Source organism: Diabrotica undecimpunctata, chromosome 2, assembly GCF_040954645.1.
Source record: "Diabrotica undecimpunctata isolate CICGRU chromosome 2, icDiaUnde3, whole genome shotgun sequence".
NCBI classification, from domain to species: domain Eukaryota; kingdom Metazoa; phylum Arthropoda; class Insecta; order Coleoptera; family Chrysomelidae; genus Diabrotica; species Diabrotica undecimpunctata.
This window is the reverse complement of record NC_092804.1, coordinates 36,204,515-36,219,031: the sequence shown is the minus strand read 5'-3', so window position 1 is coordinate 36,219,031 and position 14,517 is coordinate 36,204,515. Positions and strand designations below refer to the sequence as shown.

The 14,517-nt window shown below is 33.3% G+C and overlaps 2 protein-coding genes across 2 annotated transcripts in view; one reads left to right on the top strand and one right to left on the bottom strand.

Moving 5' to 3' along the window:
• Positions 1-751: 751 nt before the first annotated feature.
• Positions 752-3,248, top strand: LOC140433645 (uncharacterized). The gene is made up of 2 exons (XM_072521625.1): positions 752-1,090; positions 1,535-3,248. The coding sequence occupies exon 2, from the start codon at positions 1,536-1,538 to the stop codon at positions 3,246-3,248; it is 1,713 nt and encodes a 570-aa protein (XP_072377726.1). The 5' UTR covers positions 752-1,090; position 1,535.
• Positions 3,249-9,325: 6,077 nt separating this feature from the next.
• Positions 9,326-14,517, bottom strand: part of LOC140434410 (uncharacterized) — a 153,837-nt gene continuing 148,645 nt past the window's right edge. Inside the window, exon 8 of the mRNA XM_072522653.1 lies at positions 9,326-13,135. Coding sequence (XP_072378754.1) covers positions 12,938-13,135 — 198 coding nt within the window. The 3' untranslated portion in view covers positions 9,326-12,937. The remainder of the gene's footprint in view (positions 13,136-14,517) is intronic.

Here is a 14,517-nt window from a genome sequence, read left to right as displayed (position 1 = left end):
TAAAACTTAAAGTTCTGTCAAGAGTCACTCCAAGATATTTTGGTGTTGAGTTATGAGTTAGTAGTCTGTCTTCAAAGTGAACGGACAGTTTTTTGTTGGCTTGGGCATTATTTATATGGAAACAGCACACTTCGGTTTTCGTCGCATTAGGCCTAATATGTGTGATGAAACTATGGGAAGCAATGGAAAGGATAAATATAACATCAACTGGTACAGAAACATTTAAAGATCCACCACAAGTGATGCAAACATATACCTCAGAATTCGAATCCATGGAAGTAAATCAAAATAATTCAGCAACAAACATTTCAGCTGATACAACCAACTGTTCCAACCCTATTGGTGCAGATATCCCAATGATAAATGATTCGCTTATAGTACACAATATACCTTCACATACAACAAACAGCAATAATACTAAAACAACCAATTAAGCAAAAAGTCAACTTTCAACCTCTCCTGAAATCTCAGAAACTAAAAACCTCAACGAAACTTTTATAACTCCACAGAAATCCGCAACCAAAAAAAAAGATAAAGTTTAGATGTCGAATCTGCATTAAAACCAGTTAAAAACATTTTAACGACAGCATTTCCATCATATAGGCTAAATTTCACTGAATTGTGCGATTTTGTTATAAACATCAACGATATTTAAATCAGTCGTCCATAATTATAACTGAATATTACCGATTTATGGAAGGTACTGATTTGTTAGATGAGAATCTTTCAAGATATAGGATATATCGCTCCTTAAATACAAAAGTCACACATTCCAAAAAATATCAAAACTGATTTTTTTGCATAAAATGCATCTTAACCGATGAAACTTTAATATTTCGCTCAACCAGCCGTCGTTTTATGATCAAAAGCACCCGTAAAACCACATACGTTAGTTTTGTTTTGTACCGTTTCTGTAACTGAGTTCCGTGCAAAACTACCACATCCTCAGTTGCCATCAGACATTCGGCACGAGTGCACGCATTTTTTATGAAAAACTAACACATTCCAAAAAACTGCTAAAAGACAGGTGAAATTATATATTCAAAAGTGCCACATTCAAAAATACATTCGTATTGCAGATCACATACACGTAAGTATCTTATCATTTTTATGTGCAATAGTACAATATTTTAAAATAGGTTAGTTTTTCGTTTATAAATTTGATATTCTCTACTATTTTTGTATGCAATACTACCACATTTTGAATTATGTTAGTTTTGCAAAAAATAATTAGAATTATTTTCTTATTTCTTTATTCTAAAGTTACATATTTCGAAATATGGTATCTTTGTATTTGAAAGTGATCTCTAAATAGATTTTATTTTATATATTAAAAAGCAATTTTTAGTTTTACTGTTGTTTTATCGGAAAGTTTTTGTAGTTTTTGGAGTAATCTTATGGGTTAAACAAATAATTTAGAAATCTTAAAACCAATTAAATTTTACTTACACATATAGATACATTATAACGCCTATTTACGAGAAAGTAAATTGTTTGATACAGGTAGGTACTTATAATTAATTTTTATTTTCAGAATGGCAAGAAGAGCGCAACGTATTTTGGACATGATACCACCAATAAATGACCCTCGAGATGAACAGCAATCTTCTTCAACAATACGACCTAGTGAACTGGATTCAATTGACATTCAGACTGACAATATTATTTATCATGAATATGATGCTAATGGCATTAGCTCTCTACCGGACAGTCAGTTATCTTTAGATATTCTGAACTCCGTTGAAAATAACGAAGATATTCAAGCAACGCCTCCAAATCACAGAATATTCAATAAACCATCTTTAGTCATTAAAGAAACAGACTCAGACAGTGATTCTTCCTCTGGTGAATCTTCTAGCTCTTCGAGCAGTTCCAGTTCTAGTTCTTCAAGTAGCTCCAGTTCTACAGATAACCTTAAAGATTTCTCATCCGATGATAGTGTCAAAGATCCTACGTATGAAGATCCATTTTCTGAAAACCGCAAAGCCCAGTCAGATTCCGATGAAAAACAACAACCACAAGCACAGTTACCTGGCATTCAAGACTTTTCGCAATCAGCCGTGGATAACCAGAAGTTACTTAATATTAATTCACCATCACCCGGAGTTGACGATCAGCCATCTAGCATCGGTGAGCAGTCTCCTAGTGTTGATGATGAATCGCGCAGTAGGCGTCGTAAAAGAAAAGCAGAACCGCTTTTATGGAAACGAAACCAGAGCAAGCTATTGAAAAACAAAGGTATGTCCTATACTTCTATGTCCAAGTCTAAGAAAGTTTATGATGCCAAAAAAATGGGTCCTGTATGTTTCGATAAATGTAAATTAAAATGTTCTACAGAGTTTACGTTTGAAGAAAGAAAACACATCTTTGAAAGGTTCTGGGAGTGCGGTGATCTGGAAATCCAACGACAGTTTATTCACGATCACATGACCAAGGTAGAACCAAAATATAGATACGTTCGTGAAGGTAGCAGTCGCAAAAATTACAATCACTCATTTTATCTGACTCGGAATAATAAAAAAACTCGGGTATGTAAAGTATTCTTCATGAATACCCTTGCAATCTCAGACACTATGATCAGAACCGTTGTCAAAAAACAGTCCGAAACTGGTGTACACCTTAAAGATAACAGGGGAAAACATAACAACCATAAGACACTAGACTCAGAGCTGACCGATGGTGTCAAAGCACACATCAATTCAATACCCCGCATAGAAAGTCATTACTGTAGGTCGCGATCGACTCGGGAGTATATTGAGGGCGGGTTAACAGTCGCGGCACTACATCGACATTACGTAGACAAATGTGAATCTGAAGGTAGACCACACGTTTCATATCAAGTATACTACAACATATTTATACATGATTTTAACTTATCTTTCTGGCAGCCCAAGAAGGATCAATGCGAAGATTGCATGGCTTACCAAAACGCTGAAGATAAATCGTTAATACAAGAAACTTACGACGAGCACCTGAAGCAAAAGACTCTCGCTAGAGCTGAAAAAGATAGAGATAAAGAGCTTGTGAGTAATACCTTCGTAGTGGCTGTGTACGACCTCCAAGCGGTGATGCCTTGTCCACGGGGTGATGTGTCGAGCTTCTATTATACGTCTAAATTAAATCTACTTAATTTCACAGTAACCGAGCTCGGTACAAAGGACACAACTTGTTTTGTATGGCACGAGGGAGAAGGAGCCCGAGGTATTAATGAAATTGGCTCCTGTGTTCTAATGTATCTCCTGTTCTAGAAAATTAAATGACAATGTCACGGAACCTTGTGATGTCACTTTCTATAGCGATAATTGCTGTGGCCAACAAAAGAACAAATTCATGCTGGCAATGTACCAATACGCAACTCAAGAATTGCCGAACATCAAGAGTATTACTCATAAGTTCCTAATAAAAGGGCACACCCAAAACGAAGGAGACTCTGTTCATTCTGTCATCCAACGTAACATTACGAGAGCATTGAAATCATCTCCAATTTACGTTCCAGACCAGTATATCACTCTGATTAAAACAGCAAAGAAAACTGGAAAGCCTTATACTGTTGAAGAACTGACACATGAGAATTTTTTTGACCTCAAACCTCTGTGTACAGGAAACTACAATATAGATGATGATGGCAATAAATTCAAATGGACCGATATAAAGATTCTGAAGGCGGATAAAGTAAGCAATGGCATATTTTTCTTTAAAAGTTCCTACGAAGAGGAAGAGTTCAGGTCGGTATCTACGTTGAGAACACGCCGCACGAAGTCAACGGCAGTGCCTGATAATAATTTTACTCTAAACCAACTTTACACTGAAAAGCTTACAGTTCCTGAAGCAAAGAAGCAAGGCATTCTAAAGCTAATCCAAAAAAACGTAGTGCCAAGATTTTATGAATCTTTTTATGATAATCTCTAAATTAGCGCACAAGTTACTGTTGTTAACTGATTTTTAATGTTTTCGTTAAGTTTTTTTTATCCTTTACGAGCATTACGCTCAATGTAGTTTTAAGAAAACGTTTTATAAAAATATTTTTGTAAGAACCACGTTTATGTGCTTCATACGGTTGTGATTAGTGTAGATCATGGAAATGATTATTTTGAAGGTGTCTTTCTCCTTAGTGCCTTTTTTTATAAGACTATAACTGCTAATAATACTATTTTAACATAAAGTTACCTCTGTTTCTCTTAAAGGTTTTTGCTGAAAAGGTTAAGTTTTGTTTTTAACGTAAATTTATTCCTCTTATCTACTACTATAGGTAATATTAAAGACTTAATTGATGATCTCATGATAAAATTAACAATTATTTGTTTTCCCTTAGCAAGTTTAGTATGTAGTAAGTTAGTATGTGCCTTTTTTTTTTTAATAAATTGACATTTTGTAAGGTTGACAACCGAAAATAAAACTCAAATTTTCCTAATTATAGTGGTTTAATTTTTAAAATTTTAATGTTCTCGACGACAGACGAAGTCTATATACAAAACTAACTTATTTGCATTTTTCCAAGACAGTCCATTCGAGCTATGGTTAAGATTGCTTTATTGATATAGGCTATTTAATTACGCATCTTTTGATACCAAAAAAATCTACCTAACACACATAGTTTATACAAAAATCATAAAGTAATCCAAATTATTTTTGTAAATGCCTCTCCTGTACAATTTGCTTATTTTGACTTGTGGTGCTTTTGTATTTAAGGAACGATATATCAGACATAAAAAGTGGTGGTAGACAATCTTCACGTGGTTGTATGGACAGGTAGTACAAGTATATCTTACCAAATATGAGCATTCCCCTAAAGGTGCTGGAAAACCAGCAATATCACGTTCTAGTGTGACATTTAACAAAGTGTCAGATAATCTACGATATAATGGTCGTAGACATTTACTTTAGTTTAATGAAAATAAGAAAAGAAGAAGATGTGCCGGGGAAGGGTGTTCATCTCATGTATTTACAAAATGTTTGAAATGTGACGTTGGGCTATGTATAGTAGGTAATGAAATATTCCTTACCAAATAATTTTTTATTACGTTTTAGGCTAGCGTTACCATATAGTAACAGCCCAATTTTTGTTAATAAGGTGTATTCCTATCATATATTTTTTTTAATTTTCCGAAAATATATAGTCTTAAGACATCGATGAACAATCTCCTTTTGCTAAAATAAAGAAAAACAAATTTCGCCGTTAACGGGTTAATATAGTGATGGAAGAACGACTTTCCAGTGTAAATACTCTTACCAAGTTTATTGTTATCGTTTCAATAAAGCGGTATTGTCAGAAAAGTAGACTCACGATTATATTCAATAATATCTTTTAAAGTATTAGAAAGGTAAAAGTTTTTACTTTTTACCGCTTTATTAATGATGATTATTCCAGTGATACAAAAATCACATATTTAAATTAAGAATCACATCACATAAGTAATGATCAATATACATAAATTTAAGGAAAAATATTTTCTTTTAATCATATTTTAGTAAGATATCGTCAATCAAGAAAACCTAAAAAATCGTTTTTATACTTAAAAGTATTCCTTTAGTATAGATAACCAGTATTACAATACCATTTTAAAGAAATACGCAGGGTATGTATCCAAAATATTTTTAACAGTAAAATTAAGAAGTAATGAATGTAAAAATTGGCAAAACGTCAATGGATCTATATTAATATCATTTGAGATTTACTTGATATCTTTAATGACATGACAGGCGCTGTGACTTCATTAAAAAAGAATTAATTAGAGCCATGAAATAAAAGTTAGCTTAAACGAAATGCTTTTTTTCTCAAATTCAACGATGTTTTACAATTAGGCTATTGGTGTACATTATGCTAAATTTTCATTTTATTGTTTATTTTTGTGGCTCTTTTTGACCAGTCTCTTATTACTGCTCACATTCAATTTAGTTTAACACCGCCTTGCAAAAATAATTTCGTAACGTATGCCACTACTGATTTCTTTAATGTAAACTCAGTTTTATCCCAGTTTAAGTAGCAATCTATTTTTCTTAATCACTGATGCATTATCAATGTGTGACTCTTTTCTTCATACTGCTATTACAGCAATTTCTGATCATACAACTGAAAGGCAGCTATACAGAAATCGACTAAAACCTTGGTTTAACCTCTCAGCTACTTATTTAATTCGACACAAGCGAAAGCTTTGGTGAAGATATAAACTTACTGGTTCTCTTGATGATTTTCTCGCACATCGTAATTTTTCCAACCGACTCAAACAATCTTTGCTAAAGTTGAGAACATAATTTGAAGACTCATTCATTGCAAGTGGTAATAGTAAAAAAGTTTATCGGTACAATCATTACACGGTCTCCATACCATTACTTCAAAATGCTGACGGGTCTTTATGTTCTTCGAATAACGAATCTTCGGTGTGTTTATCGTTATTCTTTTCTCAGGTTTTTACAGATGAACCTAACGATACCATTCCCCAAATAATATGCCCACGTTTGTCTAAAACAATATATCTTTTATACCGGATGCAATTAAACATCATTAATAAAAACTACGCAATAATTCATCACCTGGATTAGACGGACTCACCTTCTTTTTCCTCAAACAATGTGCATAATTTGTAGCCATTCCTATATCTCTTATAATGAGTGCTTCTTTTAATCAAGGTTCTCTCCCCTCGACTTGGAAATCGGCTTCTGTTACTCCTATAGTCAAGAAAAGAAATAAGCTTGATTGCAATAATTATTATCGTCCAATCAGCCTGGTTCTTATTGTCGGCAAGGTCATGAAATCGATTATTTTGTAAGCTATGTCTGAGTTTCTTCTTCAAGAAAATGTCATCCCCCACCAACAGCATGGCTTTATCAAAGGTCGTTCAACGATCACAAACTTAACTTCATTGTGTAAATGATTGGTCATTATCTTCAAACAATCGGAATCCTGTCGATGTAGTCTACTTAGACTTCTCAAAAGCTTTCGAGCGTGTTCCAAAACGTCGATTATTAGCAAAACTGGATCACTAGAGTGTCCGCGAAAGGTTAAACATTTGGATTGAAGATTTTCTATCCGATAGGTACTTCAGGGTTCGTGTTGGGGAAGACCACTCACTAGATAAGCCAGTCAAGAGTGCAGTCCTACAAGGATCAGTATTTGGACCGCTACTTTTTTGTGTCTACACTAGTGATCTTCAGCTCATTATATTCAGTAAGGTTTCCATTTACGCTGATGGCACGAAATTATATGTGAATTCAACTATTAACCAACATGTTCTTTAACACGATCTTGACGCAATATTTAGTCCAACGAGTAGGGGGTCTTCCTCTACTTCTTTTGTCTAACCTGGGCCTCCATTCAAGCCATCTCTTCTTCCACCTTTCATCACTGATTCGGGCGACGTGTCCAGCCCAGATCCATTTCAGTGTGTCTTTATTTCTAACTCGGTCACGAAGCGATGTACTCAGCATTGACCTTTACATTTTCCTCTGAGCTATTTGCAGCATTTTAGAAGTTGTAGCTGTCAATATCAAAGTTTCGGCACCAAAGGTCATCACAGGCAACACACATTGGTCAAATGTTCTACGTTTTAAAGAAATTGGTAAGTATATCGCTTTTAAAGATGTCTTTAGTTTTCCATAGGCTGTTCATGCTAGGTTTATTCTTCTTCATAGTTCGTATGCTTGGTTGTCTCTTGTGATCTTTTTTTCGTGTCCAAGACTTTATGAAAATCTACAAAAGCCAGAACGATGGTCGATTGTATTCTTTTCTATTACCGTTTGAATGCTCTCTAGTTGATCATTTGTTCCAAATCCGGTACGAAATCCCGATTCCTCTATTGGCTGATAGAAATCAAGTTTTTTCTCAAGACGATTCGTTACTATTCTTGTAAGGAGTTTGTATAGGTGACTAAGAAGACTTATAGGTCTGTAGTTTTCTAATTTATGGGGATCTCCTTTTTTGTACAAAAGAATTACCTCAGCATTGTGCAATTTGTCAGGTATATAACTGTCCAAAAGGCACAGTTTTTTTTATTTTCTTAAGCAGTCAAGAGCCTCCGATTTTGGTTGCATCAGTAACTACACAATCTTTGCCTGGAGATTTGATATTTTAAGCTTTTCTTAGGACTAGTTTTATTTCGTCAATTGTGATTTCTGGTAGTAGTTCTGATTCTTTTTTTCGGATCCGTTTTTCTTTGTTAATACTTCTGGTACTTGATCTTCTCTGCTATTTGCTTTGTGTTGGCTTGTGTACAGCAATTTGTTGAAGTCTTGATCTATTTGTTTCCTCTCGGTTAGTTGTAAGATGACCATTTCTATCTTTATTATCTGCCTTGTCCCCGTTCTTAGTATTTTTCTTAATAATTTCATACTTTATTGTTCTCAATGGTATGTTCGATTTGTTCTTGGTTGTATTTTCGAGTGTCTTGTCTAACAGCTTTGGATATTTCTTTATTTAATTTTTGTAGTTCTTCGGCTTTAGTTTCCGTCTTGCCTCTCATTTCTCTTCTTTTATGCATTAGTTGCCTGGTATTCTGGCTAATCTTCTCTTCTTTTAAAGTTCTGGGACAGAATTTGTTTTCACTTTCCAGTAAGGTATTTGTTAGTTTATTATTTAAGTCGTTTATATTATTTTCTGTTTCAGGACTACTAAGTATGTCGGAAATACATTGCTGAAAACTATCTACATCTGATGGTTTCATCCAAGGTTTTGATTTGTTCTTCTTTTTAATCATCTTATTCCTCTCCTTCTTTAAGCTTATTTCTATTTTACCTCGTACCATTATAGTCCTCGACCGCAATAGTCGCAGCACAAATCTGACTGTATAATGAGCTAGTCGTAGTGCAGCTGTCTGTAAGTTGCCCACCAACCATTGTGGTAAATAAGTGTTAGTGTTAGTCTGTGTGTGTCTATATGTGTCAGTTATGTTCAATAAAAAATCTATAGTATCATCTAATACATGTTCTCAGTTGATCTACGGGTGTTTATCTGGTTATATCTTATTTACACCTACTCTTTACTATTCCATTGCCAGTTTGCCTTTATAGGTTTGCCCTGCTTTCTTCTATTTTATTTTGCTTTATGTAATGACACAGATTTAAGTTTATCTTTTAAGATCCTGGTTTTTACTTTTATTTATATTTTTTAATCGTTTACATCTATTTCTTAGTGATGCATTCAACATAACCATTATTATATGTGCTATTCTTAGGTTTAGTGTTCCAATTGGATATCAAGTAATAACTATTAAGCACATGGATAAGCCTTTCCAAATTATAAGTTTTGGTTATAATAAATAATAATAAACTATTTTTCTGCAGTATCTAGGACAGGGTAAAAGAGCATTAAAGGAGTATAAGACTAAAAGAATATTTTTTCAGTTATATTTGTGTACCAAATTTTAAAAATTCACAATGTTAATACCATTCCAAAACCTTCAACAAACTGTTCAATCTAAATTTATCTAAATTAGAATTCTTTAATAAAAAAATTGACTTCCAAATACTGTTTCATTCTCGTACTAACATACTCGGCTCTTGTTAACAACTTAAATAATTTAGAGCTACCAATACAATCCGTAATTCTATATTTTCGTGAAAATTCTATAATATAAAATATTTTTTACTACAAAAAGTACAATTCGTGTAACTACCCTAAAATCTGATAATACTTTACAATACATTAAAACCTACGGCTAGAGTATCACGGGCTAAATTTTTGTGAACGAACTAAAAATTTTTGCTACTTAGTCACTCAAACTGAACATGGATACAAAAATATTTAAAGGTAATAAAGTTCACAGGGTTTTATGTTTTTAGGTAATATAAAATCTTGTTCTGTAGCTATATATTTAAGATTTTTCAATTTTTTTTTTAATTTTTATTGCGTTTGTCCATCTAAAGCTATGGTTTGTTAGAACAGTGAGCGATGCATAACTCACAGTCAGTCGAACGCCGCGTACGTTCGTCAAAGTCAAAGAAATGGTAGTTCGCTATGATAACAGTTTGTTAGGTTCTGCTGAGCTGCGCGCACTGCGTGTACGTCGACGGTGTGCGCTGGAATCAACTACGATTTGATTTGGACGCAAACGTTCAGCTGCGCTCACAGCGTACACATCTATACCGAAATTATAATTATATTTTTATATAGTTATTATTATTGTAATAATTAAGTGATGCCTACTAAATTTTCTCCCGAGGAAAATAAAAGACTAGTGGATCTAGTACAAATTGTAAGACAGTTCCAAATAAATAAGTCTAAAATATTCTCGAAATTTTTCCTCGTTTTAAAACAATCTTTCTTCGACTATTAATTTAAAAGCACCTTCTGTATTAAGACATGAAAAAATTTTGTTTGCATTTTTATTTCTTTTATTTAGATTTAACGTTATCAACCCTTGTTCTTTCTCCTCTTCTTGGAGTAACAAAATTATTGCGTTAAGTTTGCAAGAATTAATTTTTTTAAACGAACAACCTTTGAGAGAATAAACGTAAAACTAATTTCTAAACTTGTTTTCAGAGCGACAGAATATTTATGCGAATTAATCTAACAAACCGACTCAACCAAAACTGTCGTGAGTCGAGTACAACAGTTTCTGCTGTACGTGTATGCTGTGCGCTGCGCACTGTTCTAAAAAACCGTAGCTTATAGCTATGGTCAGAGATATAGTTACTGCAATAAAAATTAGACGTCTGCAATGGAGAAGACATCTAGTCAGAACAAGTAAAATCTACCCTGCACGGCGTATTTTATTGGCAAATTCTTAGGAAACTAGAAGAAAATATAGGCCAAGGTGATGGAGGGTTGATGTAGATAAGGACCAGAAATATCGGTGTTACTAACTGGCATCAAGCTGCACAGAATATTACCGAATGGAGGAATCAGCTTAGGAAGGTCGATGCTCAACTCGGCCCATGGTAGCAATGATGATGATTATGATGTTGATTCTATTCAGTATATTTATATGTGTTATTAAATTTGCAATATTCTTCTAAACTTCTTTATTTTAACTGCTTCGGGTCTATTCAAGCTACCTAATTTTACAGCAAAAGTTTCGATGCCATACAACAAAACTGAATGCATATTAGATTTAACAAATCAGTATATTGTATTTCAAGTCCAAATTATATACTAAACTTTCATCATCATCATCATCAATGGCGCTACAACTCTTCGTGAGTCTTTGCCGCGTTTACTATTGCCTTACATGTTTGTCGGTCCTGTGCCAGTAATATACTAAACTTTGGATTATTTAATTTGTATTCTAACTTTGATACCAGGATCGATATTTTATAATCCAAGGTAGCATCCAGGTAGTATTTGAACCTTTCAATGTTTTGTTTTTACTACGTTAACTTTTATTATAAAATCTTCTCTTATACAATGATAACCAAATAAATAGTCATGACAACCAAATTTTATTCGGTCATTTAACTAACTTTTTTTACTTTATTTCGCTCTTATAATAGAATATTTATTTCGCATGTTATTTCCGTCAAAAAATGCTTGATGATGATTTCAGCTAGTTCTATTCATCACCTCTTACTTCTTAGTTTATGTTTTGTTGTCTTTTTTTTTTCAGTTCCTGCTCCTTTGGATTTCCTGTAACCCTTTATATATCGCCAAGATTTTTGATTTCTGTTTCGAGCTGTTTTTACAAAGATGTCTTGTCTTGTTTCTGTTTTATTATTCAACATTCATAGTTATGCATAGATATTATAGAAACAAAAATATCATATTATCTAAAGAGAAAATGTTTCACGTTAAAAAAAAATGTAACCCCCTTCAGTTTGAATGAGCTCTATTCTATATAACCAATATTTAATAACTATTCATAAAATTTATATAATCAAGATCTTTTTTCGCGTAAAACCAATATTTTACCGCCCATAGAAATACAAGGAATTAGGCCATTTAAAAATATTTTGACAAATGTAAGCTCAATTCTATTTTAGCATGAAGTTATTATAAAATACAAATAATTTTATATTTACGTACAAATACGTACGTATAAATATAGTACGTAAACCGTGTTTATTATAAATAGAAGCTTTAATAAACTTATTATAGACAGCATTTATTTTTCTTCTATATTATAGGTAGATTTAGCATTAATTGCTTTTCACCACACAGCACAGTTTTAATTTGCTGTCTTCTAAACATCAAATTAACTGAGCTAAGTTTTTATGTGAAACAAAAGGTGATATCATTAATTATGTCATGTCGCGGATACATGCGGTGCTCAAAAATATTCTTGTAAGCCTCGGTGGTTTAGTGGGCTAGAGATTTTAGAAATTATTTAATTTATTAAGAAGACGGTTAATGGATATACAATTTGAAGCCAAAAATGTACTCGTAAACTAAAATCTCTTGATTTATAAAGAATGCATGCAAGCAGAATAATAATGAAAATTGTTATTCTTACTTTTTGCTGTCTACGGCATTGTCTGGAAGTATCTACACAAATATGTTTCAAATTATGTACAACTGACATTCATACATGTAAGCATTATCCACATAATATAATGAAGTCCCCTACAATTATAACACATTAAAATTTGAAAGTTTATGTTTGTGAATTATTCTTACACAATTACTTTACTGTCTATTTATAATAAACAGGGTATAATAACTTTAATAATAAATTTTATGTACATATTTTCGATTTTATTGTTCAATTTATTAGCTGTTGTGTGACAAATTTTAATAGTTGTTGGTTTATTGAGCAAATTTGACTTCATTTATTGTCTAAAATGTTTGTTACCGACCTATGAAGTAGTATATCTTTTTCATAAAATATTTCTACCATAAATACCTAAAAATGGACGCAACTCTATTTCTTATTATACAACAGTTACATTTATTAATACAAATAGTTTTTCTTTTTAAACTGTGGAGCAACTTTTGTTTATTGTCTCTACCAAAATGGCCTAAGTTAATTTTTCTTCGGGAATATGTTTAGTTGATGTAGGATACTTCGTATCATGCGTGCTGGCTATCGTCTTTCTTCTGCCTTCGTCTTACTAAAAATCCTCGTACGCCAGCTTGGATTTTTACTGCAGATTGTTCTTCTATGTCTTTTGGTTTCTGAGATTGGTTTTTGGAGTTTTTGGTATCTAGCGGTCCGCATGTTTTTGATTTAAGGGAGGGACGTCTTGTGTTCATGTCAGAAGAACCGTTCTGAAAAAATAAAGAGAAAGACATTAATATAAATATCCTTTCTAAATGTTGCAAAATACAATACAGAAAAACAGAAATTTTGGAAAAGTAAGGAAAGTTTCCTTTAAGCTCAATAGATTTGATCCGGCGATCCTTCAACTTCTTTAACCCGTCTGAAAAATACCTTTTCTAGGGGTCTGCAAAGTAGGCCTTCTTAGTAGACAAAAAGAAGTCGCACGGGGCCAAATCTGGAGAATACCGTGCCTGGAGCAGCAGGTCGAAGGCTTATTCTACTAGTGCGTTGTTGTAGGGAAAGAGCACTCTTCCTCGCCAAATGAGGCCGTTTTTTTGCAATTCGGCATCGAATCGACCCAATAATTCGGCATAGTAGAGCCCTGTGACTGTTTTGCCCTTCTCCAGATAGTCCATGTAGATCACAGCTTGTGTATCCCAGAAAATGGTTGCCATCACCTTTTTCGTCAATAGGACAGCAGTCGGCTTTTCGGAGCACGTTCTCCAGGTGAAGCCTACTGTTTTGGCTGTTCCTTGATCTCGTGTGTTCTTTCTAGTAGATTCATGTTTCGTCGAAGATCATGAAACGACGCAGAAACTCCTTCGGAGCTCCTAAGGAGTTTCTACTCACACTTACAAGAGGAACCATGGTTTCACGGTTACGCTTCTTGTCCGGAGTGAGCTAACTCGGCACACATCGCGCCGACAGTATTCTCATGCCCTAAATTTCATACAGGATATGACCCACGCGTTTGTTTGAGATGACTTCGTTTTCTGGGTATGACTTATCAAAAACCGATGTGCGACCACGTTGAAACTCGTTTAACCAATTATTGACGGTAGCCATCGAAAGATAGTCCACGATATAACGGTAAAAACGGTAGAAAACCTCTGAATTTTTTTATATGCATTATAGCTTAAAGATCAAAATCTACTCTATGGCAATATGTGCTTTCCACTGCGGGTGCTTACTACCCAAACTCAGAAGTGGAAAAAGTTTATAAAAAAAAACTATGGTAGTCGCTGAAATAGTGAATTTTAGGACAAAAACACTCTTCACTGTTTTTTCGAAAAGTCAATATTTTTGGAGTTATTCGTGACTGAATGTTTACAAATTACACATCAAACAAGCATGTTTTTAAACGGTTTTTTTGTGAATAACTCAAAAAATTTAGATTTTATCGGGAAAACTGTTTAAATATAAAACGAAGCTTATAAAAAAAAGATTAGTGTTTTATTACTACCGTTAATTTAAAATTAACAAAGTTATAGCTGTTCGAAAGTAGACTTTTATTCATCTAATACAAAAATCTAAACCTATGATATTAAATAACTGAAAAATGGTAAGTTTTTCGTGGAAAACGTATATGAAATTTTTTAAAGATTTTCAA